The sequence below is a fragment of the Aspergillus saccharolyticus genome (assembly GCF_003184585.1).
Source record: "Aspergillus saccharolyticus JOP 1030-1 unplaced genomic scaffold BP01scaffold_21, whole genome shotgun sequence".
In the NCBI taxonomy this organism is placed as follows: Eukaryota; Fungi; Ascomycota; class Eurotiomycetes; order Eurotiales; family Aspergillaceae; genus Aspergillus; species Aspergillus saccharolyticus.
Genome location: NW_020290631.1, coordinates 1 through 24,644, shown reverse-complemented (window position 1 = coordinate 24,644; position 24,644 = coordinate 1). Strand labels below are relative to the sequence as shown.

Genomic DNA, 24,644 nt, shown 5'->3' with positions numbered 1-24,644 from the left:
GGGGATACTCAGGGCAGAGATCATACAAGAAGCATATCGCATGGTACGTGTTTCTATGTAGGCAGGAAAAGAGAGTTACAGAGTAATGTCAAAATATTGATTCATTCAGTACAGTAAAAGAATCGCCAGTCTCTCGGTCACAATCAAGTGTCTTTTGTTATTTCTTTCTTTCTTTGTTTCTTTCTTTCTTTCTTTCTTTTTTTGGTTTTTCTAATTTCTTCGTCCTCAGATAAAGTAGAGGTCTCTCCAAGAATTGAATGCAGCCCTAAACACCCCCATCACATCCCATCCGTCCCCACCAACAACGCCTCAAACGCCCGCGTCGCCCGATTAATCTGCTTCAGATTCTTCTCATCCCAGACAATCTCCTTCTTCTCCGCCTCGGACTTCCACAGGAACGCCCGGCCATTATTCACCGGATCCAGCTCCTCGAGATAGAACCGCAGGAATCGTTGTCGCTGGTACAGCACCGCCGCCCCCATCCGCCGCCCGCGCAGCGGTGCATACACATGCTTGTACTCCGCCCAGGCCCTGCGTAGCGCTTCCTCGACGGGCGCCCAGTCCTTGGCAATTGCCGCGAGGTCCACTTCGACATTCACGGTCAGTATCGGGCAGTGGGCCGGCGGGAGGCGGGCGGTGGCGGTGAAGAGGTTGCTGAAGTCCGTGGGTGTGCCCCGGTTGGAGGAGAGGCCCACATACCCCAGGTATCGTCCGGTCTCGGGGTCGACGAACCGGGTGGTGATGGAAATGTGTGTGTCCAGCGGACTGCCCGTGAGAGAATGGGGGGTGCCTTCGGTGGGATTCCAGGCGATCCCCACGAGGGACAAGGCGGGGCCAATGGAGGGGATGGGTTGGCTGAAGATTGGTAAGTTTTGTCCCATCGCGGCTTGCTGGAATGGGGTAAGGGGTGGTGGTGGTGTTGATGATGATGCTGATGCTGGTTGTTGTTGACCCGTGGGATCTGGGCTGGCTTGGCCCATGGGGGCTAATCTTGGGCCCCTGGGGAGAAAGACTTGTTCCATGGGGGTGAAGATTTGGCCCGGCCTGGGTTTGGCTTGTCTGTTAGGGAGTAATTCAGGGACCTTTGAGAGTAGTGCTTGTCCCTGAGCTTGTCCCTTAGGGAGTAAGATTCGGCCCTTCGGGGGTACAGCTTGTCCCTTCGGAGCCAATGCCTGTCCCTTGAGGGGGGATGCTTGAGTCCCCACGGCTTGTCGAGTAGGAGGCGGTGGGTCTCTCTTCACTAGCACGGCTGGTGTCAGAGGGGGTAAGACTCGTCCTACAGGGGGTAAGTCTTTTCTCAGGGAGGGCAAACGTTCTCGATTTGGAGGCACGGCCGGTCGCGAGTGAGGCAGGTTACGTCTTAAGTTGGGCTCGGGGCCATGCTCACTGTTCATGCTATCGTCCACGTCCTCCCTTTGGGTGCCAGGATCCTCCCTGGGGTTAGGCTCAGGGCCCTTGTCATTGACGGTGGGTTGTTTATTCGACATGATGAATGAGCCTTTCACTGGAAGAGCAAACTACTTCGTCGGTTCCCAAGAGTTTGCGTCTGGATGGTAAGAAGATTCTGTCTAGTGGGTGTCGTTGCTCGTTTATATAGACTGAAGGAGCAGAACATCGTGATTCCCTTATGTAAGAGTATGACGGGGGCCTTGTTTGGACGAGAAGTATTCCATCAAATCGTACATTGGAACAAAGCTGTATTACAGACATGCTTCTGCCTCACCGGGTCGGAACAATGACTTGTGTTGAAAGCTATACACTGCTTTCGAAAGAGTAGTTTGACCATGCAAGGCGTTCTTTACCGGAGAAACTTCGGATACTCAACCCAGTGAAGGGTCCTTCTCAAGTCGTTTGCATACTTCATATTGAGCTGATTCAACACAGTGTCTAGTCATGGGGACGTGGGTGGAAACTGGCATGGAAGAAGCTGTACGGCTCGAAGCGACCAACCCCATCGCCTTTATCACAACTGATAGTGTCTAGGTACCTAGTATCTCCCTACTCATGTACAGTCATATTACTTTGCAGTCATCCCGGTCGCTTGAGGGGTACAGTACTTGCCAGATATATTTTCACTTTTGTTCGCTATTTAGCCACTAGTAGACTCGGGGGGGGGGGGGGGGTCAAGCACTTCGGCACGCGAACTAGGGCTTGCAGCTGAAGTCTGCCTCAGGCACACCTCGTGGCAGGATCTGACTTAGGGCTTGGATGCAGATGGGGGATGAAGGCAGATTTCTAGTCCACTAGTACTGGCTTTTCAGTGAGGTGTCAGCTTTTTATGCCCAATATTATGGTGTTGACACATCAATCACTGCATTTCAAGCCACTTTGCATGGGACCGTAGTCACCAGGGAAGGCTTATTTGTGACCTATTACGCCTCAAGATTGTATCGATAAGAGGAGATTATGCATACCATAGCTGTAGATCTGCGCTCTATCCGGCGATCATGAAGATGCACAGCGAGTGGTTGTGAGCTTGCCATCAGAAGCTTGCTAGACAATTTTACAGATGATAGACCCCAACGTCGGGACGCAGCTCTGATATATATTGCCTGATCGTGATGCTAATCTACCCTCAAAATTCTCATTCGTGCTACGATCATATATACACTATCAAGCTTGAGTGATCCATAAAACGAGGGCTATCTTGCTTGTCCCTCGTCATTCGGAACATAAATCCTCAACGAGCAACAAGAGAGCTGTAGCTGTTATTGTTTTGATTGATGGACCAGGAATGTGGATGTAAGGGACGCAAGGGGTGGATCGAAAGCTCTCGTTCCGTACTCTCGGGTACCTGAGCCCATCGATCGGTAAGCCCAGCTTCCGCCAATCAAACTGCCATGGCTGGCACCTCCCAGGGTTGGCGTTGAGGCTCCCATTCTTGGTGCCTGGTGTTCCCGGCAACAACCCTGAAAACACAACACAAACAGATCGATAATCATCGAGATCTACGCATTCTTGGGTCGTTTTGAGCGTGGAGGGCCCAACTTCATCTAGACATGGTTTTGCCGGTGAGAAGCACTCCCAAAATAGATCTGATAGAGGTATTATTTTCGAATTCCAGCCGGCAGATCCAGCGATTTGGAGTAAACTTGCGACAACCATGAGACTCGGGTAGGCAAAGATGTATAAATGAATGGCATTTCCCGTCTGGGCAAGAGACCAGATTAACGCTTCACCTCCAGACGACAATTGCCGCCCACCAGTACAACAAAGTCCACTCCCGAATCAAACATGCACGTCTCCATTCTATCTCTCCTGCTGGGATGCAGCATCTACACTACTCTTGCCATGCCCTCGTACCCCTCCGCTTCGCAGCGAGACAATGGCCTCGCCAAGAGAGCGTGTGACTCCAGCTCCTGCAACACACTGGCAAGTCTTTTGGACTCCATCAAGAATCCACCCATACTAACTGAACGCGCTTCCAGTGTATGCAACAAGGCAATCAATCGGGGATGTGCGCTCAAGGGAGCAACCCCTCCCTGCAACTCCTGGGCCTTGAGCTCCTCGGCCAGGCCTTACCGTGCGTTCCCCTCTTCTCCTCTCTTCCTTTTCCCCTATTCACCGCACCGCATCTTGAGAAACGCGCAGAACGAAGACAAGTTAATCATAAACAGTGGCTGCATGTGCATCCCGGCCAGCACCAGCGCCGCCAGCGCCGGCACCGACTCTTCTCGCGTCGCCGCCACGACAACCACTACTGTAACTACGACCTCAACTGCAACTTCCGTCCTGACTTCCACCGCGACCTCCACCGTCACCGCGACAGCCACTAATACCCAAACTGTCACCTCCACAGCCACGGAAATGAAGCCCGTTGCGGTGACCGCCACCTCGACCGTCACCGTCACGCAGACCACCACCACCACCACTACCGCCACCAACACCCTTACTATCACGCATACTGCCGACCCCACTGCTCCTGCGCATGATGCACCCCAAGCCCCGGAGACCGTCACTGTGATTGCCCCTGCGACTGGTGCACCCGCCGTCTCCACGACCACAGTGTACACCGCCACCACGACGAACCACATCCCCTTCACGACGACGAAGACGCTGGCCGTGAGGACGACGGTAACGGCCTGTCCTTCTTCTTCTTCTTCTTCTTCTTCTTCTTCTTCTTAACTTTCCTTACATAATTCTTAAACATGGGGTTAGAGATCTGGGGCGGTACTTGTTGGATCCTGATTTGCATTAGAGTCGGGGTTCACTGCTATTCTTTCTTTTCTTTTGGATATTCTGCATTCTGCCTCTGGGCCATGATCTCGGGGCGTCTTTCTTTTGTTCTGGTGTATATAGTTATCTATTTGGTTTCATCTTATCTTCAATCAGGATGCATCGGGTTTTCCGCCCCGGTTTAACAACTTTTTATTGCTTCTTGAACAAGTTGAAGATACTGGGATCTGCCTGGGGTAAAGAACGGATCCCCTTGACGAGGTTCTTGCTGTATGCACTTTTGCGAATCAGCAGGAACAGCTTACTTGCGTTACTTGCGATGAATGCAGAAAAAAGCACACGACGCAGATGCTATAACTCTTCAATCACATGTTATCCCGTGTGAAATGTACATACATGGATATGGGCGGTTTTTTCCCGCCTCGATGAATCTATACCCCCCCCGCTCGGGAATTAGTGATACCCGGATTTTTAGGGTGGTTCACTGCTTATGACCCATGCTATCTGGCAATGCAGTATCGTTGAAGTTTCTTTTCCAGCCTCTGAAGGGAGGGAGAATGAACATTTTCCATCACATGAGGAAAGGGTCCTCTACCCAGCATCCGAGTCGAGCCAGCCCTAACGGCAACGAACAGCACCACATCTCAATGCGAAGGGGAGGGGGGCTCCTTGTACCTGGAATTTGCAGTCGTCCTGGAGTGGTTTGAATTACTTTATAGGGGCATCCCACCACCTTAATGTTCTCAGAAACAAGTCTCGGCAAACCTAGCACGTTTACCCACCCCAGAAAAAGGTCCTCGGAAAACAAGACACCCCGGCAGAGGCAAGCAAAGAATAGATTAAGATCTCACAAACCCCATCTAAGACCAGCGCCAGTAAGTACATTAGCCCAAACAATGGACAAATCATGGTATCATCATGCATCACTATATAAGACCACCCGACTCAGCCCACGCTCATAACTGCCGATCAGAAAGACCTCCCAGAGAAGAAACACATTCGCCGTTGTCCACATCTTCCTCCTCAATAAGACCCAGGCGACCTAAGTTCGCCAGGTAGTTTTGCGCCGCAGATTGCAACTGAAGCACGGGAGATTGCTCCAGCTGGGCGGCCACGGCGGGTTCCAGCTCCACTTCCTGTGGCTGGTGGCCGCCTCGGCGTGTAAAATAGTATCTGCCTTGGTGGCAGGACCAGCTCTCCTGAATATAAGATTGTAGTTCACGGCCTGCGGAGTGGCGCACTTCGGAGAAGAATGCTGGGGTTATAGGGGCCGCGGCATAGGAAGTGAACGCTGTGGCATACGGAGTAAGGTCTACAGCGATGGGTTGGGGTCCGCCAGCTTCAGATGGACGGGAGAGTGCGAGAGCGAGCTGGCGGAAAGCCCGGAGCTGAAGAAGGATATGGTCGATAGCGGCTGGGTAATCCGTGCTTCCGCGCTCAATGTAGTCAATGACCGGCAAAGCGGACGTAATCATCTCGAAGAACGAGGCGGCGGTGAGGGCTACCGCGGGGTCGGTAAGGAGATTGACATTCCTGATCAACGGAAGCTGCAACGCACGATAGGATGGCTCGTACACGGAAGCAAAAATGTTCAGAATCGATCCAACGCATGCAGTGTCGGTAGAGTCTAACATGAGCATAAGCTCCTCGAAAACGAGTTGAATGGTATGAATAATCGGTCGACTGAGGATCCAAGCTGCTCGGCTACTGAAAGCTGCCTCCAGGTAAGCCGGAAACACAGCCTGTAGCATCGTCGACCTCAGCGTGGGTTTGTCCGCATGACCGCTCTCGTAAGTTTCACTCATCGAGGCATGTAGTTGGTTGACGAGGTAATCCTGTTGGCCGTCTATAGCCGCCCTCTCTGAAACGCTTTGAACGAACAGCACAAGCGTTTTCGCGACCTTCTCCGATGAGACCTTGGGCTCATAACTCTTCAATCGAGCGACGATGTATGTCGGATCTGTGGACGGCAGCGGGAAAGAAGCAGGATCGGTGAAGAATGGATCGATGGGGCATATTTCCCGGCCATGCTGCTGCAGGAACCCGACAACACGATGGACGAGATCGACATAGGCCCCTTGGACGCTCTTGGTGCCGTTCCCTAGCTCCTGATAATTGGCCTTCATGGATGACATCATCTTCTGGATTGACTCCGCGTATTCCTGTCGTGTGCTCGAGAATTCCCGTGCACTGGCATCATCGAGATGCTGCAAGTGTGAACGCATGTTGGCCAAGAGGCTGGACAGCAGGGATAACCGACGCTGGCTGATATCTTCTAGAGTAAGCGAGTATTGGCCCTGCTGGCGATCCACAGCAAAAGGTAGGTTTTGCAACACTGGATCAGTCTTCTCTTGGTTCAGCAAAGCTTCCGTCAAGCGGTGTTGGTATTTCAGCAACGCGAGTCTTTCGACCAAACTAGCCATCCACATGCCCAAGATCTGAGCTTTGCACTCGATAAGGAACCGGGCATCTTTCTCGATGCAGCTTGCCAGGAAATACGGTGTAAACTTCCTGGTCTGCATTGTTGATCGAAGCGTTGCCCATGAGTCGCCATTGTAAGGACTAAGGTAGCTGTCCCAATGCCGTAGTCCGTGCTTGACAAGAGTCTGTGCGACAGACGTCCAACAATCTACAGCACCAAGCAGGATTGCATCCTCAGGACAATAGTCTGCTCCAAAGCAGTTGGACACAAGCTGAGCCACAGCCGGATGAAAGACCTGCTCCACGAACTCAATCTCAGGTGCTGCTGTAGCCATTCCCCCGTATGCAGCTTCAATATCGGCCCAGTCCCCATACTCTTGGCTGTCGTCATCCACCGCAACAGGCGGCCCGGCTAGCTCTCGGGCTTGCGCTTGACAAGCATTGCATTTGTCGAGATAGGCTTGTATCACCAGGAGAGACTCAGTCAAGATGACGTTAACGCGGGCAAGCTGGGGATTGAAGAGGCCTAGCAAGGATTTCACTGGCATCTTCGACACAAGCTTCTGAGCATGCTGTAATGTCGACGCCGCCTTGACAGCACTGCGCAGGCTGCTCAGCGCCGTTTTCAACAATGATTCGATCTGCCGTTGGTTCTGCGCTATAGTCTTCTCCACCAATTTAGTAGAGAACTGGTTGGCTGCTGCGTTTTGCGCCTCGATTTCCTGGCGAGCCATTGCGTGCTGCTTCAGTAGCTCGTTCACGAAATACGAGTGCCAGTCAGCAAATGGCTCAAGCCCGGAGACATCTTCATCAGTGGAAAGCTTGAAGCGGACAAGTCGATCCCAGGATCGAAGGCTGATGTTGCAGGTCTCCCGATGGGAACTAGCAGGCTGAACAAGATCTCGGATTGTCTCCAACCGGGGCCGGCATCCTTCCGGTACAGCATAGTACAGTGTGCAGAGTAGATCGTGATGATTCCGCAAAGCGTCTAGGTCAGTCTGCTGGATGGGCTTCTCCTTTGGATACATCCGGCCGTGATTGGGCAACAGGCGCCAGGCAAAATTCCGCACCTTCTTCTTGTCATATGTCTTGGATAAGGATTTCAACCCCTTCGCAATAATCTTCAACAATACATGAAAGCATGGCTCGCCAGGCTGCACGTGGAGCGAAGGATTGCGATCAAGTTCATCGAGGAAATCTGGCGACTTGTAACTCTCTTCATGCCTTAGATTGTACAGGGTATTCTTGGCGAAGAAATCGTAAAGCATGTCCAAGATCGGCTTGCAATCATGCCACCCCCAGCCGCTGATAAGGTGAAAGCATCTTTGGAATAAGGCCCGGCAATAATTGTAGTAAGAGACCGGCTGCACGGCAGAGGTAGCCTCATAGCCCTCCAAGGCAGGACGTAGCAGCGTCTTTACCACGGGCCAATTGTCCTGGTGTTCACGGAAGCGCAAGCCGATCTGGGCAATGCCACACACATCAAATTCGTTTAGAGGCAAGGCTGTGAAGACATTACGCCACGCTGCTTCTAGCTGAGCGACGTTCTTTGAGTTGCTCACGTTTCCCCTGTCCATTGACGTGTAGGCCTGCGTCTGAAGGTCTTCGAAATATCCTTTCACGCTTTCAATGCTGCGCAGCACATGTCGAACAGCGACATACGCCTGAAGGGGAGATCTGTCACTGCGAACCCCAATTTCACGGACCTCAGTAGTTTCGAGGTCTTCAAGATGTCTGCGGATACTAGACTGGCCTAGGTCGCTCGCGATAAAGGCGATAGACTGCCTGGACGCTAGCTTCAATGAACTCAAAACCTCGTCGGAAGCGCTTGTTTCGACAAGCTCATGTCCCGCGATTTGAAATACCAGATTCGCGAAGACAGTGTTATAAAAAGAGATGGTAGACAGGTACTCCACCTCCGGCTCAGTAGTCGGGACAAGCGGCGCCAAAGCGTCATTGACCTTGCAAATAAGACCATGAGCTCGCTTCACGAACCCCGTTCGATCGATAGGATCGATAAAAGACAGAACTTCTGTAATATACCTGACCAAGGGCCTGTACACCATACTATCATGCTTGTCACTAGGAGGGGAACCGATTGAGCCCTCAAGTGGCCGCTCTAAGTCTTCAACAACCTTGTCAAAAGCGATTCCAAGACCGAAGGAGACAGCATCGTTCCAAGCACCCCAGCGATAGCGTTGATCCCCGATTTGCAAAGTGAAAGATCCAGCGTCGGAGTCTAAGTTTCTAGCAAGAAGGTTGAGCGAGCGATGGAATTCTCCACTTCCAATAAAGGTTGACTCATGGAAGAATGTTCCTGGAATCAACGGGGTGATACCGAAATCAATGGTATAAGTTCGTCGTAACCCTTCCAGTGCCCCATCAGGAGAGCTAGTCGGCTGTGGTTTCTCCAACCGCCAATCAAAGTCTGAAACTACCACTGTCTCACGAGGTAACGGCTCCTCTTCTTCTATCAAGTCTGTCTCCAGACGCCTTGGTGGACGCTTCCTTGGTTGGCGACGTTGCAATTGTGCCTGGGGTGCTGAGACTCTGGCGCCTGGTCTTTCAGGCATAGCAGTAGCGAGCTCAGCTGGTTTATCAGCAGATACAGGGGTCGAACTGCGACTCGAGATGAACCTATCCATGACCACGTTTCCAGGCCTCGCCCGAGGAAGGCGTTTGCCGCGGTAGTCTCGACTCAACAGTGATAGTGACCGTTGAAAAGACAATGACGACACTGGTCGACCGGCAGGGTTCTCCACCTCAAGCAATGCAGGCCGAAAGCCATTCCTCGTGAAAGAGGTGACAGCAAAGTTCCTTTTGATCATCCACTTGTTGTTTGGATGCTGGGGCTCAACGGCTTCACGAGGCAACCGGTCGGTTGTTGGCATTGGGAGCAAAATGGCTGGATCAGCTTCAGGCTGGAGTCCCCCAGAATCGAGACTGTGTTGTCGAGAATCTCTAGACTGATATATGGGCAGGAGAGCAGATGCTATACTCCCGAGAGGCAGCCGACCCTTCTCATTTCCGGCGCGGGAAGGTTTCGTCTTTGCATGGTTATGCCGCGAACTCTGCTGCTCGAACGGTTTAGTTTGAATATTTGGCAGTCTCGTTTGTCGAAGATTTCCGCTTCGCCATTGACGTAATGACGCATTCGCGTCTTCGGTATCCGCCCGCGAGTTTAACTTGATGATTTTGCGAGACGGACTTCGTCTTCCTTTATCTTGACGAGTGCGTGCCTTGCGTGCAGCGACCCTCAGGAATTGCGGCTGTTCGCTCCGGGGTCGGGAAACAACATCTGGAGCATCCAAAACACCAACTCGAGGCAGAATCGGTGCTCTTCTTTCTTGCTGCTTCTGTGCCTGGTAGATGGGATCCGTCAGCCTTGCTTGTCTTTTGAGGCGAGATTTTCTGGTTGAGGTGATTCCAGGTCTTTTCTTCGTTTGCTTTCGGTTTTTGAAGCCCGAGGTATAACGAGGAACAGGTGGAAACATATTATCAATGCGGTTGTCTTCTGGGATGTCATCATCCATATCTTCATCCAGAAATGGAATTTCAAGATCTATCACTCCTTGTGATGCGGATTTGCCTCTATTTTCTTTGTCCTGATGCTCATCTTCGCTATCAGAGTCGGCAAGCTGTCGAAGGGCATCCAAAGAGCCCGGCAATCTAGCAGTGCCACCATGCCTCAGTACTTTCCTCGCAACACCTTTGGTGTCGTCTGTTCGCATGGCCATCCTGTCGCTGTTTCGCTGTGTTGCGCTAAGCACGTCCTTCTGCTTTTGCTGATCTAGTCGCAGCCACGACGCCGGGAGAACTCCCTTAATTCGTCGTTGGTAGCGGCGCCTTATTGCAGCTTCATCCTCATCTGAGTTTTCGTCACCACTTTCTTCGCGCTCCTCTTCGCTGACCGCTTGAGGGGTTTCCTCGGCAAGAGGACTTGGGACTGCCTCGAATTGCCCGTCCAGGCTGCCTTCCGCACGAGGGGCTGGCCAATCCATGACCTCGCGATCGACAGTCTCGGCTCGTGGGCCAGTGCTAGGAGTGTTCAGTGCAGGCGTAAAGCCTCGTGGAAATCGAAAGGTCGTTGGAGGTTCCGTGTCAGACTGATCATCATCTTCAGAGCGTGGTGGGCTAGGGATGTCAAAGATAGGCCTCTCTGCCTGTCTAGCGGGAGATGAACCAATATCAATAACGACCTGTAATCGGGCCTGGGTTTGGGGCGTTTGTTGAGGGTTTGAGACTTTAGACACCTTTCGCTTCTTTGGCTGAGGATTAGAAGGCCGATTTGTGGACGGCGCTCGTGCAGCCCGATGTTGTTGCCGCTCGGGAGATGCCTCGATTGGTCGTTTCTCGACAGCACGACGAGGTTCAAGTGGAGATGACGGCATGTACTCATATTCAGCGCCTATGCTATCCGACATTGGTTCGGCTTGGTCGATGTAATCCTGATTTTGGCTTTCTCGAGCTCCCGGGCGGGTGAGTTCCTGCTGGGCCACGCGCACTGGTTTGACACCTCGGGCCCGCATGAGATTACGATACTTCGCGTCTTCAAGCATGTAGGGATGCAACTGGATGGCTTTTCGTTCTCGTAGGGATCTGCGCGCAGGCTGAGATAATCCACGTAACAAGTCTTCAGAGACGTCCAGCGGCGGGAGCTCTTCCATTACCCCGTCCACCGAGTCCTGTCCGACCATACCTTGATCCGTCAGCGTATGAACCCCCGTAGCTTGTTCCGTTATGCCCTGCTCAGTTGAGCCTCGCTCCGCCACGTCTCCCTTCCTGGAGTCCTGCTTCCCAGCATTGTCCTCCGGCAAGTCCAACTCCATCAAATCCTCTAGCGCGGTCAGGCCATCCAAGCACCCCTCCTGTCTCTGCGTCTGACCAGTATCTGCAGCAACAGTTTCCTGATCCTCCATATCGTCAAAGTTCAAGCGCTGAGAATCAAGCGACGACAGCGGCGACGAAGAGACCGAAAAGTCCTGGCTCTCCTCCGGCGCTTGCGGTTGAGCAGAGCTCTTGACGCGCGTATAGACCCGGGCCGGCTTCCGGGCCCGCATGTACTCAAACTGCAGCTCATCTTCCGAGCTAGAGTCACCCGGGTTACCTGCTCCCATTTGTGTCCACGAGGCGGTGCCACGAGCGTTTCCCGGCTGAGCCAAATTCCCAGCTGCGTGCGGAGTCGTCTCATCCGCAGACTGTTCCGACAGTGTGCCTTTATCGATCCGTCGCGCAGATTCGTCCGCAGGATGCTCAGGGTGGGTAGGACCGTTTTCGACGTCCGAGTCGAGGGCAGGGGAATCCGCTGGACCGCTAACGTTCCTGTCTGGCGGGGATTCAGTAGCACCATCCTCCGCATCGTTGGCGGTTATGAAGACTGCGACGGCCGAAGATGGTGTCGCAGCGCCAGCTGCCGAGTCATGCTCTCTGCGGGAATTGACCGTTTCTTGGCTGTCGAACCCGTCCTCCGAGTCTGAGTCCGGTACAAAGCCTCGTTCCCGCCATGATTCCATTAGTATTCCTGACACGGATGGCCCATCTCCCTAGCTCTCCATGCCGTGGCGGCGAACAGAGTGGTTTGATCACGGACGGGGAGGTGGCGCGTAACACGGACGGAGGATGCAGACAGTTACGGCGGGGGTCCTGCAGGAATAGATGGCGTGGTAAGATCGGTTTGTGAAGAGAGATATCTGGAAAGTGGAAAGCGTGATGATGCAAGCTCTGTTCAAGGCTCTTCGAGACTGGAGTAATCAATGGCTGATAACGTTGGTTAATTTGTTCTGTGAAGGGCGGGCCCCAAGGCTGGTTGCTGGGCTTTGGACGCGTCGAAATTGTGGGGGAGACGCGCTTCAATTTAGGCGATGCGGCCTTAAATTTCGGGGCAGGCGCTTACCGCTTACCCGCTAGTTAGTCGGTCTGCTACACCACTTTATGTAAGACTTCAGTTTCACTTCACATGATAAAGTGGCATGCTGCTGTTCAAGCAAATCTGCACTCTTGACAACTGCGATGGTGATTGATTTGCAGCTGGTATCAGGCATATGTGAAGATTGTCCGAACTGTTGACCTACCAAGCTAACTTCCACAGAGCCTGAGGCCTTGTTCAAGGTCTTGTTGTTTGACGAGGTTGGTATTGATGGGATGCTTGATAGGTTGATTCGAGCGGGGATATTGAGGCTTTCGTATGCTCGTTTGCTGCAGGAGTTGGTGGTGTGGAAAAAGATGGCTAGATGGACTACAAGGCTTTGGGAGATGATGCGTTCTTGGCTAGTTGTGGAATCTTCGTGCTCATATGATGGTATTCATGCATCAGAAAGCTTCTTGGGCTCGTCAGAGCCATGGTGTTCGAGGATTGAAAGTGGAAATCAATTTCGTAGACGGGACTCTCCTCCTGGGTCCGACTTTACTCGACAAGATGATGCGGGCTGGAACAATTCTAGGTGATGTGTAGCAGCCGGTCAGCTTGAAAGAGCGGAATTGTGCCTTTCCAGTGTTTGATACTGCTACGCCACGAGTAGGGGGCTAGATCAGTCAAGTATTGAGATGCATTCGACGCTAACATGCCAAACATCTAACATAAAACAAAACATGCTTGGTGGTATCCATAAGAACATCAGCCGCTTCCACAAATGCAAAGCCCACTGGCAGCAACCCTGAAACACAAGTAATGACTCAACCACCACCACCACCACCACCACCACCACCACCACCACCACAGCCCCATCAAAGCTAAGCAAGAACGAGGCCCTCAACTAATCACACTGTCAGGTCCCATCTTACTTCCTCCCCCACTTTTTCACCCGGAACACATAATACAGCGTAACCGCCGCAATGACATTGAACCCCCAGTAACACCAGAAGATACCGTAATTCCTCCACCGCTGGTCCCAGTAGATCCACCGCAGCGCCAGATACTCGTCGGCGGAGGACATGGAGCAATACTCGCACCCCGAGGTGGCGTTGGCGTTGTACAGCTGGCCACCCGACGCAGTGAGATACTGCTCCATGTAGGTTCCGCAGGTCTGGCCAGCCGGGGGGTCAAAAACGCTCAACTCGGCGGTGTTGCACTCCACGCTGCGGCCGTGAAGGATGGTGGCGCTCATGCCTCCAATGTAATATGTGAAGGGGGAGACGCGGTACATGAAGATCCAGAACCCGGGCAGGTCCTCGGGGGGTTGCATGACGCCGTTGAAGATGAAGGAGAAACCGAACATCAGCGTGGCGAGCATGGCGGCGAGGGTGGGCTCGCCGAGGGCGCACACAACCAGCTGGGCCATGCTGGAGGCGTAGATGAAGAATTGCACGATGAACAACAGGGCCAGACCGCGGCGTTCGGCGTCCTGACCTGTGCCGATCACCGTCCAGTAGTAGCAGGACCAGGAGCAGACGCCTAGCACGATCTGCCAGGGAATCTCAACGATGATCTGTGACAAAATAAAGACCTTCCACGAGTAGACGCGGGAGGGCCGCTCACGGACTTCGTAGAGGGCGCGCTGGCGGACAAACTTGGGCATGATCTGGTTGACGAGGGTGTTGAAGATGGTGCACAGCAGGAAGATACTGAAGAGGGCATTCTGGAAGCCTTGTTCTGTGTTGTCGGACTTCCAGAAGGAAAAGCCAATGAAGAGACCGGAGATGATACCGAGAACGTATTTGGAAAAGAGGTATTCGGGTTGGCGGTAGTATTGTTGGAAGACGCGGTGCAGGACGTAGTAGAGCTGGCTGGTTAAGGGCATGGCGAACTCCGCATCACTGTCGTCGCCGGGCTGGGTCTGTGGCTCGGGCTGTTGCTGCGCGTCCTGCAGTCGGGTGACTTCGGCGTAGACCTCCTTGTATTCGGGGCTGCCGTTCCAGACCTCGACCCAGTTAGGTCCTTTGCTGCCATCGCCGTTGACAATTTCGAGGATGTACTCGGCAGGGTTCTCCATATCGCCACAGGGTCGGCCGCCGTTGCGCTCAAAGTAATCAAGCAGGATCTGAGAGTTAGGGCCAATGTCACCGAAGTAGACGGTTCGGCCTCCTTTGGCCAGAAAGAGCAGGCGATCGAAGGTCTGGAACAGCACGGCACTCGGTTGGTGAATCGTGGCCAGCACAGCTTGGCCATGGTCCGCCAGTCTTCTCAGCAGAGAGCAAATAGTCCACGAGCTCTGCGAATCCAGACCACTGGTCGGCTCATCCAGGAAAACCAGTAGTGTCGGCTTGGCGGCCAATTCGACGCCAATGCTGAGCAGTTTGCGCTGTTCCACGTTCAGGCCCTCACCCAAAGAACCAACGACTGCCTCGGCGAAGTCTTGCATGCGCAGGATCTTAATGACTTCTTCAACGTACGCGAACTTTTCCTCCTTGGGCACAGCCTTGGGTTGACGAAGCATGGCACTGAAACGGAGGGCTTCACGAACGGTGGTTGTTTCCAAGTGAAGATCCTGCTGCTGCACGTAACCTGTTCTCCGAGGGTAATTGGCCGCGAGAGCTCTTCCGTTAACCAGAACATCACCGGTCACTACGCCGATGGACACTCTCTGAGCAAGGACATCCAGAAGGGTCGTTTTTCCGGCACCGGAGACACCCATCAGCGCGGTCAAGGTGCCGGGCTTCACCCAACCGTTGACATTGTCCAAGAGCCGCCGTGTGCCCTCTTTGACCGGGATATCATAATTCAAGCCTTTCCACGAGAGAATATCCCTTTGCTCAGGAAGGCGGATGGAATCATCGTCTTCGTTGCTTTGCAATTCGGGCCTAGGGGGCGCTGCCTTACCACCTTCAACTCCTTCAGAGGCGGCCAGGAACTGCGGAACGTGACCCGGGCGAAAGACCAGGGTCTCTGCCTGGGAAGATTCACCGGTGTTGATCTCTGAGAAGAACAAACAGGTGCAGGTGAAGAAGATCATGAATGCAACAAGAATGCCGAAGTTCCTCCAGGTGTGAGCGTACGAGTATTCGTAGTTCTGTTCAATGAAAGCATCTCCGGAGACGGAACGTTCACCAGCCACTGCTCCCACAGCCGAACAGATGAATGAATCCCCCGTAGCATAACTTGGAATCAGCGACGCACATGGGAACTCGCGACCATGGAACTCATTAGACACCAATGCCTCGAACGCATAGAAGATTGGGTTGATCCAACGTATCCAGGAGAGCCACGGGTGCATATACGGTTGAGGTAGGGTGAAACCAGTATAAACCACGATGCAAAGAATCATAACACCGGCCATTGCCATGGCTTGCGTAACTGTTTTGGTCGCTGCTGCTAATGTCCGGAAGATTCCCGACATGGTCAAAATAGCAGTGACCAGGAACAGGAGGAAGATAAAGAATTGTGACGGTTCTCGGCGCAGGTTGGTCATGAAGTAAAGGACGATACAAAAGACGGAGCAGCGCACCAACTTGATTGGCAAATCCATGAGTATGCTGGCAAGAGACTCGGCGAACGGGTGGACAAAAGCATAGCCCGCCTGCTTGGAGGCAATGGGTCGTTGGCTGTACAGCTGCATGATTTCATTCATCGTGACCAGGGCGTTCATGAGGACAGCGAAGTACAAGACAGCGCCTTTCTGGAAGAAGGCAGCGGTTGTGTTGGGCGCGTTGTAGAAGATAGAGCCGATGACCAAAGACAAGATAAACTGGACAATAACAGTCGACATGGCCGTCGGGAGGTCATTGCGCAGCCGCTGGAATGCCCTGCGTAGACAGAGACGCACCTGCATCGGGACGGAGAGAAGATATGGACTCCGAGCTCTGGTATGACGGGCTTGCTGCTCTTGGTGGTGCTGCTTGAATTCCCTGGCCTCGTCTGCATTGGGCGGGTGGTCGCGTTGGAATTGCTCAATCTGAGCGCAGAGCTCTTTGTAATCGGGACTGCGTTTCCAATAATCTGCGAACTCCTGGGGTGTGCGAGGAACCTTGTCGACCATGTCTGGACGTGCCTGGCGCTCCGCAGGGTTGGTGATAGATGTGAGGAAATCACCACTGACTTGACGTTCTGGCAGCTCCCATCCCATCTCTTGGAAGAAGGCCACGGCGCGGTCACTGGGGCCATAGTAGATCTCGTAGCCTTCGTAGAGGAGGACGACCTTGTCGAACAGGTCATACATCGACTGAGACGCTTGGTAGGCGGCAACAGCGTGGCATGACTGGCCCACGTCTGCCGCAAGGCGTAAGGATTTGATGAATTTCAGGGCGGATGCGGAGTCCAACCCGCGAGTGCTATTGTCCCAAGCTCCAATTCGGCTCCGAGAGAGGAACATTTCAGCAATACTCACTCGCTTACGCTCGCCACCACTAACTCCTCGAATGAAGTTGTCTCCGACCTTGGTGTTGATGGTTTGAGTGAGGCCGAACACTGAAAGAACAACTTGGGTGAGCGTATCAACATACTCGTCGCGCGAAATCCCTTCGATGCGCCGTTGAGGGGTACGCGCATGAGCAGCGAATGATAGAGTTTGGCCCACGGTGAGATGGGGGAAATGCTGGTCAACCTCTCCGTTGTAGGCGACTTCGCCACGATGATGCTTAATCATGTCATCGTACGCCAACCCCTGGTACTGGATATTGCTTTGAGGCTCAAGAGTCAACCCACCGAGATGTCCACAAAGCGTTTTCAGAAAGGTCGAACAACCGCTCCCTGGACGACCGAGAACCAGGAGCAACTCTCCGCTTTGAAGCAACCCGTCAAAACTGTGGAGGATCTGGCGTGGGGGAGACGACCGCTGTCCGGAAAGAGCTCGAGAGATTCGACGGAACGGAGTCGTCAACTGCGTAAGAAGTGTTTCTTGAAGGCGTAGCGCTGAACCTGAGCCCGAGATGCACAAATTGGAGAAGACGACGCCCTGGGTTTGTGGTGTAATTCCTGCCTGATTGTGAACCCTCAACACCATCGCTGCCCATCGTCGATGGTCGAATTCAGGATTCGTGGGGTCTAATCGGGGATCGTTCTTCTCGTCGATTGTGGCTGTGTGTGAGAGAGTCCGGCCATGTCGACTAGAGGCGATTCGTGTCAGATTCTGAAGCTCTTCCTGCTCTTCTTCGGACGTGATTGATACGCTCGACTCCGACCGATGGTCGCCAAGCACTTCGGCTTTCTGCATGGTGGTGTTGAATATATTATAGACTTGCTGAAAAGACTGATACTAGTAGATTAGTAGAGGATAGGGCCTCTAAGCCTGGGAGGTTGTGGGCTCTCTTGCCCTGAGAAGTGAAATGGTACAAAAGAATGATGATACACAAGAGAGTTGGGGAGAATCGTAAGAGGATCGAATGAAGTAAATGCGAAGTGGAGGTATATTGAGAGAATGACTAGTCAAAAAAAAGTATGACTTCCCCTCTTCCCCTGGGAAATGCGTTCATCATTCACTTATTTAAAATGCTTCCAACCCAAGGTGTCGGCAAAGCGCAGGCCGCAGCCCGAGTCCGAACCGGTGGTCCTCGTCATTATACTTTGATTATTTAATGGGTTATGCCTTGAACTCGGAAGGGGAGAAAGCCGGCCCCACGAGATTCTAGAATACGTGGGTCTCCAGACGCCTCTGGTTGGGCGATGCGCAAGTTCGAGTGTACACAGTAGGGGCATAAGGCCTGGGGCACGGAGATTAGTAGATCGCTCCCGGTCCCGGGCAGCGGACCCATTGGTATCACCGCGAATTTTCTTCTTTGGGTGGCGCGGGGCCACTTTGGCTTCGTTCGTACCTCAATTTTGGCAGCTGGAAGACCAGGGGTCGCTTAAAGATGGGCTTAACTCCGGCCGCCACTCCCCCTGCCGATGCTCGAATGGAGGGCTGACTTTGCCCATGCTTTTTCTCTGCTCGCCACGTATGTCTAATACGGTCAGACGGCCACAAAGGCTCGCCCTTATTGGGGTAAAAAGCAACGACGCAACCCATTCGTAAGGCAGACTAAGTCCTGTTGCATCATAATACGCTCAGTGTGTCCGAACAAATCAATGTGATGTGCAGCAGAATTATGCAGTTCCAGACAAAAGTCAGTCGGCGAAACGGAGATTTTGGCACCGACATCGCGGAGTGCCCGTTATCCGATGACCGATGGTGGGGTTCATGACTTGTCAGGTTGAAAGAATCTTGAGGTTAGTACCGTGGTACAGCGTTTCACCTCTCAGGTCCATCACTTCTGAATCGAATGAATGGAAGACACTCGAGGAGTCAGGGGAAATCTCCGTCGGCAATTTCAGACATGCAGCGTTATCTCCGTCCAACATGTCATGAAGATGGGCAAGCAATGCTTGTCGTTATGTGATCTCAAGGCAGCCAAGTATCTTGCTCTGTATGCCTCAAATTCGAGCACCTTACGCATTGATGAGGTTTTAGTCATCTCCTCACGAAAGAAACACATCCCGAGCCCGTTGTAGCCCGTCTGCAGGGCCCCATGCTCGTGGGCAAGAGGCAGGCAGAAGTTGCCCATCCGTCCAAAATTTGAGGCAGCTGTTGTAGCTGTCACTAAGTAGATCATAGCGAAGCTCTCGATGACAATCAGGGGTAAGGATCATGATGAGCAAGAAAGTTCCATAGCCTGAAACTAGAGTCTAGAGTTCATAGCCCCTAATTCAAGCCCAAATCATCTTCTAGAAATAAAAGCCCGGACCAGGGGATTTCAAGATGCTCCATCAGAACCCATGCTTGGAAAGGAACGCAATCCCATTCGCAATGCCCTGCTGCTGCACCCAACACGACACACCCAGAGACAGACAAACAATCCAAACAAGCTGCCCACCACCACTCAAACCAGCAAGCGGTGAAGCCCACCACCACCCACGCAAGCTACAAAAAAAAACCCACCACCACATTGACTCATCTCTCTCTTCTCTCCCTTTCTTCCCCTTCAAGCGCCATCCTTACCAATGCTGCGTTTCTTTGCTACACACGACGAGATCCCCATCTCGTCTTCAGGAGCAGGTTTTCACAATCTCTCCCGAAACCCCTTGCAAATGAGAAATTCGGAGGAATCTTCACCCAACAACCCGCTCTTCCCTTTCTCTTTATGAGAAGGGTAAAAAGCCGGTACTGCCCGCAAGGGCCTGGTGTGATATGCACCTGCAATTGGCATCAGAAACATCGGGGGGGCCTTTGGACCGGAGAACTCAAAAATCTGTTTTTGGGCTTCTTCGGTTCGGGGCTCGTTTCCCCATGGGAGAGTCGTTGCGAAGATTGTGTGCCAGTCAACTTTTTGGTTGGTGACACTTTAGTGCAATACGCAGCATGCCCGTCACTTCCCTTTTTCTTTGGAGGGAGGGAAGTCAGGGTATAATTCGATTCCGATTATTCTGGTAGGGATGGCGCTTCACTTTCTTTTTTTCTCAGGTGAGTTGAAGTATCCCCTCTACTGGGAAGAAGCTTTCCCCGGCTAATTGTTGGGCTTGGGGGCTTGTACGGGGTTATGCTCGGCAAGTTCTTGTAGGTGGTGGTTTTTTTGGTGGTGGTGCTTGCTCCTGGAAGTAACTTGTTGGATGGATGAGTCGATCATGATTACAGTAGTCTACTTGTGATATACGGATATACGCTTTAAATCCAAACCAAGCTTGATAAAGTCTATCTATGCAGTACTGGTGAATTTGACTCCAAGTCCACCAGCCTAGTGATGCTCAGTAAATTTAGAAGCCCAGGAGGCGCTAATGATCAACCTCAACTCAAAATATCAATCTGCTTATAAACCAATTGAATTTGGAACAATTGAAACGCTTGATATCTAACAGGATATTATAACCGAAGAAGTAAACCTTGGCCCCCGTGCACACACTCGAGGGATATTTTCTGGCGATGCAATGTGTCAATAAAATCGAAAAGGAAATGGAAATCGTGGCCTCCCCGTTGCACCCTCTTTTATCATCATGGTATTCGTTGCGCTCCGCAATCATTCGTCTATTCCTCATCACCGATCTGCGCACACAAGTCAGCAAGACATTTCTTATGAATACCCAACGTAGAAAAGCAAACCTTAGGAGCAAGGTAGAATCGAAGATGGCCGCTTCCGAGACCATACTCGACCAGGAGGGGTACCTCCTGCGACAAGCACAGAGTCACCTTGTTGGACAGGTTGGTGGCCTTGCAGAAGTTGACGAGATACTTGAGGGAGAAGGTGAGGGCGACGGGCTCGCTGAGGGCAATGGAGACGTTCTGCTCGGGCTTGTCAACGTTGCTGTGTTGACGGACGGTGACGGAGCCGCTGCCAATGTCACCCTGGCAGGAGAACTTGACACCCTCCTTCGTGGCCTCGATAACGACTTTGCGAGTGTCAGCTCAATTCTGCCAGCAACTCATTCTTCTCACTGTGCAAGGCAACTTACCAGACTCGGAAAGAGCCATCAAGTCTCTGCAGATGCGCTGGAACTCGGCTGCCGGCATCTCAACCGTAGCAGCGTACTCTGTCTCGGGAATGGCCAGGTGTTCTTGGTCAATGTCCATCAACTTGATATCGTACTCGCTTAGTCTGTCGGTCTCGGCACTCTCGAACATCAGGTTGACGGCATCAGGGGAGTCTTCAGCCTTGAGGGTAAGGATATCTTCGTTCTGGGCAGCGCGCAGAACCTTGGTCAGAGAAACCAGGTTGATGCCGAGGGCGATGTTACGGTCGCAGCGGTAAGGAGAAAACCCCTCGGCCTTCAGCAACATAGACACAAGGGCAACGTGGGAGTTGTCCATGGCTTGTAGGGAGATTCCGGAGTCATTGCAATCGAAGTTGCAGTCCTGCACGAGATCCTTGATGGCGTCGACGACCTGCACAAGCTGATTTTAGCGACTGGGCTGGTTCCCAGGTTTAGGATGGAGGAGGCACATACGCGCTTGAGAAGGCTAGCTTGTTCGAGGCGAGCTTCCAACACTATTATGAATTAAGACTGCGTTCTTGAGGGAGACTGAGAACTGGTGAAGCATACTCTTGATGTGTGTGTGTGTGTGGTGTGGTGGGGGTTTAAGATGAATTGAGGGGAGATTGACGGTAGGAAGGTTCTGCACAGAGGCAATGGTATCAGTAATGCGAAACTAGGCGAATTGAGTGATCAAGCAGCTGTTGGGACAAGAAGGACGTACAGAGGAAGAGTCGATGGTTTGTTGAGTGTGTCTTAAATTGAAGGGAAATTGGCTGGAGGTGCAGAAAGTGTAGCAAGGTCGCGTTCGCGAGTTTCTTATTTCCTACTAGTGGGGGAGGCACGCGTTCGGGTCGCGTCATACCACGAGCTGATATCACCCTTTGCGGTTAGCCTTTCTGCCTGAGGCCGACCTGGACTTTTGGCTCGGCGCTCTTTGTGCTATAGTATGATGAAAGAAAAGCATCTCGGCCCAAATCTTAAGTCTGTAGGCTATGTACATAAATTGGTCTGTGCTTGACAAATGAGATAAACTGGTCACTGCCAGTCTTGGTAGGTGTGACGCAAAGTGGTACAAGGTAAGAATGTGCAAACGAAAGAAAGTAATAGACATAGTGTACAGTTGAAAAGAGAGAGATCAAGCGCTGTGAGGCTTAGAGTAAAACGAAGAATGATAGAGAAAAAGCTAAAATTGAATGCAACCCCGCCGTAGCGCCTGTGACACCAGTCCATCTATACATTTTTGGGTATCAATTTGCATGACTTGCTGGCCAAGTCCGGGTTCAAGTCCAGACCAGAGCAAGACTCGAAGAAAAGATATGTGCGAGTATCGAAGCAGTATACGACTGTCTTCAGACGGAACAGTCGTATAGATATATGCGGATGATCCGCGAGATCAGAGGCTCGTAACACGCTTCGCGTACATGGTGCGCGGTCTTTGCTTGATGACCATCTCGAGCTCCTTGAGCATGTTGGTGTTTGCATCAGCACGCTCCCGAAGAGCGGCTTGCCGTGCCCGGTCTTCTTTGACACGGGCGATGCGTTCTTCCCGAGTCATCGATGCCCTTTTGTTTCGAGGCGGGAGAGCAATGGCTTCGAAAATCTCCTCTGCCTCATCTGCATTGTGCATGATCAAAGAGTCGGGTCTTTCTCCATTCAAAGCTCGGAGCGCATCTGCCGGGCTGCCTTCTACAGCCGTGGAGCCCCCAAGGCTAGGTGTGGGGGACAAGGGAATCTTGATACCACTCGTAGGCCGGGAATATTCCATGTTGGGTTGTCTATCTAGTGCATTTGCCACGGCAGACTTGCCCGCTTCCCATTCCTGTAGCAGAGCCTTGATGTCTGCACCGATAGATTCATATTGGGGCACCAGAGTTGCTTCAAACTCGCTTGAAGCTGGACGTTCAAGATTTGCGCTGGAGGCTTCTCTAAGAATATGCATTTTCGCGTGCAGTGCCCGAATGCCCTGTGAAAGAGAGTTGATCCGACGATACTGTGCACGAAGGTTGTCTTTGTTAAGTGAGGCAGTTGGTAGGGGAGAAGGAGGAATAGCATCAGCTGGAACATGCAATTAGCTTCGGGGTAAGGATTTGACCGCGGGCAAGCTCACCGTCCTCTTCATTCAGAATGCTGGTCATCTTGTGAGTGTTCTCCCCAGTCACGCTGGCCAGTTCCCGCATCTGTTCGACGGCAGTAGTCCATCTCGCGATATCGGAGCCTCCCCCATCGGCTCCTAGAGCGAGGAGGCAACAGAAGATGCTCTTTCTCACCGTGTAGAGTCTTCCAAACAGTGTTCGCAGCGCACGCAGAGAATACTGATCCTCGGTCGCTCGGTCGCGGTATGATCCCTGTGCCTCCACAAGCTCTTCTTCGGATACGTCATAGATATCGTAGTATTTGGCCAGGTTTGCTTCATCGGTTAGAGGCTGCAAAATTTGTTGTGCCTGAAGGTATCGACCGAGCATGAGGTAGAAGGATTCAGAGACAGTGCGGCGCAGTCTCAAGCATCGTCGCGTTTGCGTCTGGTCTTCGAGTCTGCTGATTGGTGGCAGAGGTGTGCTTCTATAGAGGAGGTCGGTCAAAACCAGGTGTAAAAGTAAGGTAGGATGGTTGCCTACATGCGGTAGCCTCTCGAGACCAGCTCGACTTCCTGAATAAACACAACTGATGCCGAGGCAGCAGAGTCGAATCCCTGAGCATTGCCTATGAACGTCGCAGCTGCATCAACAGCTTGGTGACGCAGGTATTTCAACCACTGCCGCTTTGCGAAGGCGTAGAACAAAACTCCAATCACAGGGACCAAGACTAGCAAAACCCCGACCTTCCGTGGGTTTAGCCCCGATATTGTCTTCGACCGGCCCCAGTGCAATAACCAAGCGATAGAGAACGATGTCGAGGCAGTCACGATTGCTCCTTGAACGCCGAAAGTCGCGGAAATCGAGGGCAGATCGGCAGGCCGCGCAGCAGAGAGTACATCCGTGGCAGACGCATACGAGGGCGCACTGTGCTCGTTCAACAACTGAGACGCGACAATAACATAGCCAAATTGTTCTAGGAACCGCTCGTTATCGCTTCGTCCGACGCGCGAATTCAAGGCGGACTGTAGGGAAAGATATTGAGTCAGCTCATCTTCAACTCAGACGGACTGCGTGAGCTATGGCGTCATACCGTGCAGGCATCATACAGTTTACCCAGACTCGCCCTCTGTCGCAAGGCCTTCTGATCAAGTGGTTTGGGGAGCTTATTCCGGATGCGCTCCTGGAACTTTGAAGCCCCTCGTGGGGCAAAATCCGCCGCGGTGGAATCGGAGAAATCATCGCTGTGCTCGGTCTCCTGAGCCGGCCAGTTTGGATCGTGCTCGCCCTCCCCTGACGTAAGAACGAATGAGATGCCGCTGGGCCGATGAGGCTGGTCGTGACTGAACTCACCTTGGAGATATTCAGCCAAAGGCGAGTTCTCATAGACAAGGGACTCCATGATCGGTAAGCATGCCGGAGATATGAAGCGGGTGAGGTGGAGCGAGGTTGTGGTTACACCGGGAAGAAGCGCAGGGTCAAGTGTTTCGAGGCGGATAAGTGCAGATATCTATCTTATCTGTGGGATATCCAGCGCGTGAAAACAGCAATTATCGCAAGCCCATTTCTGCGACAATCCAATTGGGGCGCGTGGTAAAGTCAAAGGAGAGGGAGCCAGGCAGCAGAGAGTTGAATAATAATCAATTAGAATCGGTCGGTCGGTC

The 24,644-nt window shown here is 52.5% G+C and overlaps 5 protein-coding genes across 5 annotated transcripts; 1 reads left to right on the top strand and 4 right to left on the bottom strand.

Moving 5' to 3' along the window:
* Nucleotides 1–278: 278 nt before the first annotated feature.
* BP01DRAFT_401235 (uncharacterized protein) lies at nucleotides 279–1,528 on the bottom strand (the record flags this gene model as incomplete). The annotated part of the gene is made up of 1 exon (XM_025578606.1): nucleotides 279–1,528. The coding sequence occupies exon 1, from the start codon at nucleotides 1,485–1,487 to the stop codon at nucleotides 279–281; it is 1,209 nt and encodes a 402-aa protein (XP_025430166.1). The 5' UTR covers nucleotides 1,488–1,528.
* Nucleotides 1,529–3,186: 1,658 nt separating this feature from the next.
* BP01DRAFT_401233 (uncharacterized protein) lies at nucleotides 3,187–4,356 on the top strand. Its single transcript, XM_025578605.1, has one exon. The coding sequence runs from the start codon at nucleotides 3,235–3,237 to the stop codon at nucleotides 4,123–4,125; it is 891 nt and encodes a 296-aa protein (XP_025430165.1). The 5' UTR covers nucleotides 3,187–3,234; the 3' UTR covers nucleotides 4,126–4,356.
* Nucleotides 4,357–5,031: 675 nt separating this feature from the next.
* On the bottom strand, nucleotides 5,032–12,110 carry BP01DRAFT_392720 (uncharacterized protein; the record flags this gene model as incomplete). Its single annotated transcript, XM_025578169.1, has 1 exon — nucleotides 5,032–12,110. One exon carries the CDS (start codon nucleotides 12,108–12,110, stop codon nucleotides 5,133–5,135), a length of 6,978 nt encoding a protein of 2,325 aa, XP_025430164.1. The 3' UTR covers nucleotides 5,032–5,132.
* A 1,194-nt stretch (nucleotides 12,111–13,304) lies between these two features.
* On the bottom strand, nucleotides 13,305–17,952 carry BP01DRAFT_321491 (uncharacterized protein). Its single transcript, XM_025572733.1, has one exon. The coding sequence runs from the start codon at nucleotides 17,679–17,681 to the stop codon at nucleotides 13,374–13,376; it is 4,308 nt and encodes a 1,435-aa protein (XP_025430163.1). The 5' UTR covers nucleotides 17,682–17,952; the 3' UTR covers nucleotides 13,305–13,373.
* A 2,239-nt stretch (nucleotides 17,953–20,191) lies between these two features.
* On the bottom strand, nucleotides 20,192–24,413 carry BP01DRAFT_424248 (proliferating cell nuclear antigen). Its single transcript, XM_025579681.1, has 11 exons — nucleotides 24,334–24,413; nucleotides 24,074–24,273; nucleotides 23,524–24,005; nucleotides 23,016–23,467; nucleotides 22,330–22,963; nucleotides 21,630–21,681; nucleotides 21,476–21,548; nucleotides 21,380–21,420; nucleotides 20,888–21,317; nucleotides 20,538–20,824; nucleotides 20,192–20,480 (listed from the first exon to the last, which is right to left on the bottom strand). The coding sequence occupies exons 1-11, from the start codon at nucleotides 24,380–24,382 to the stop codon at nucleotides 20,463–20,465; spliced, it is 2,718 nt and encodes a 905-aa protein (XP_025430162.1). The 5' UTR covers nucleotides 24,383–24,413; the 3' UTR covers nucleotides 20,192–20,462.
* Between the last annotated feature and the right edge of the window lie 231 nt (nucleotides 24,414–24,644).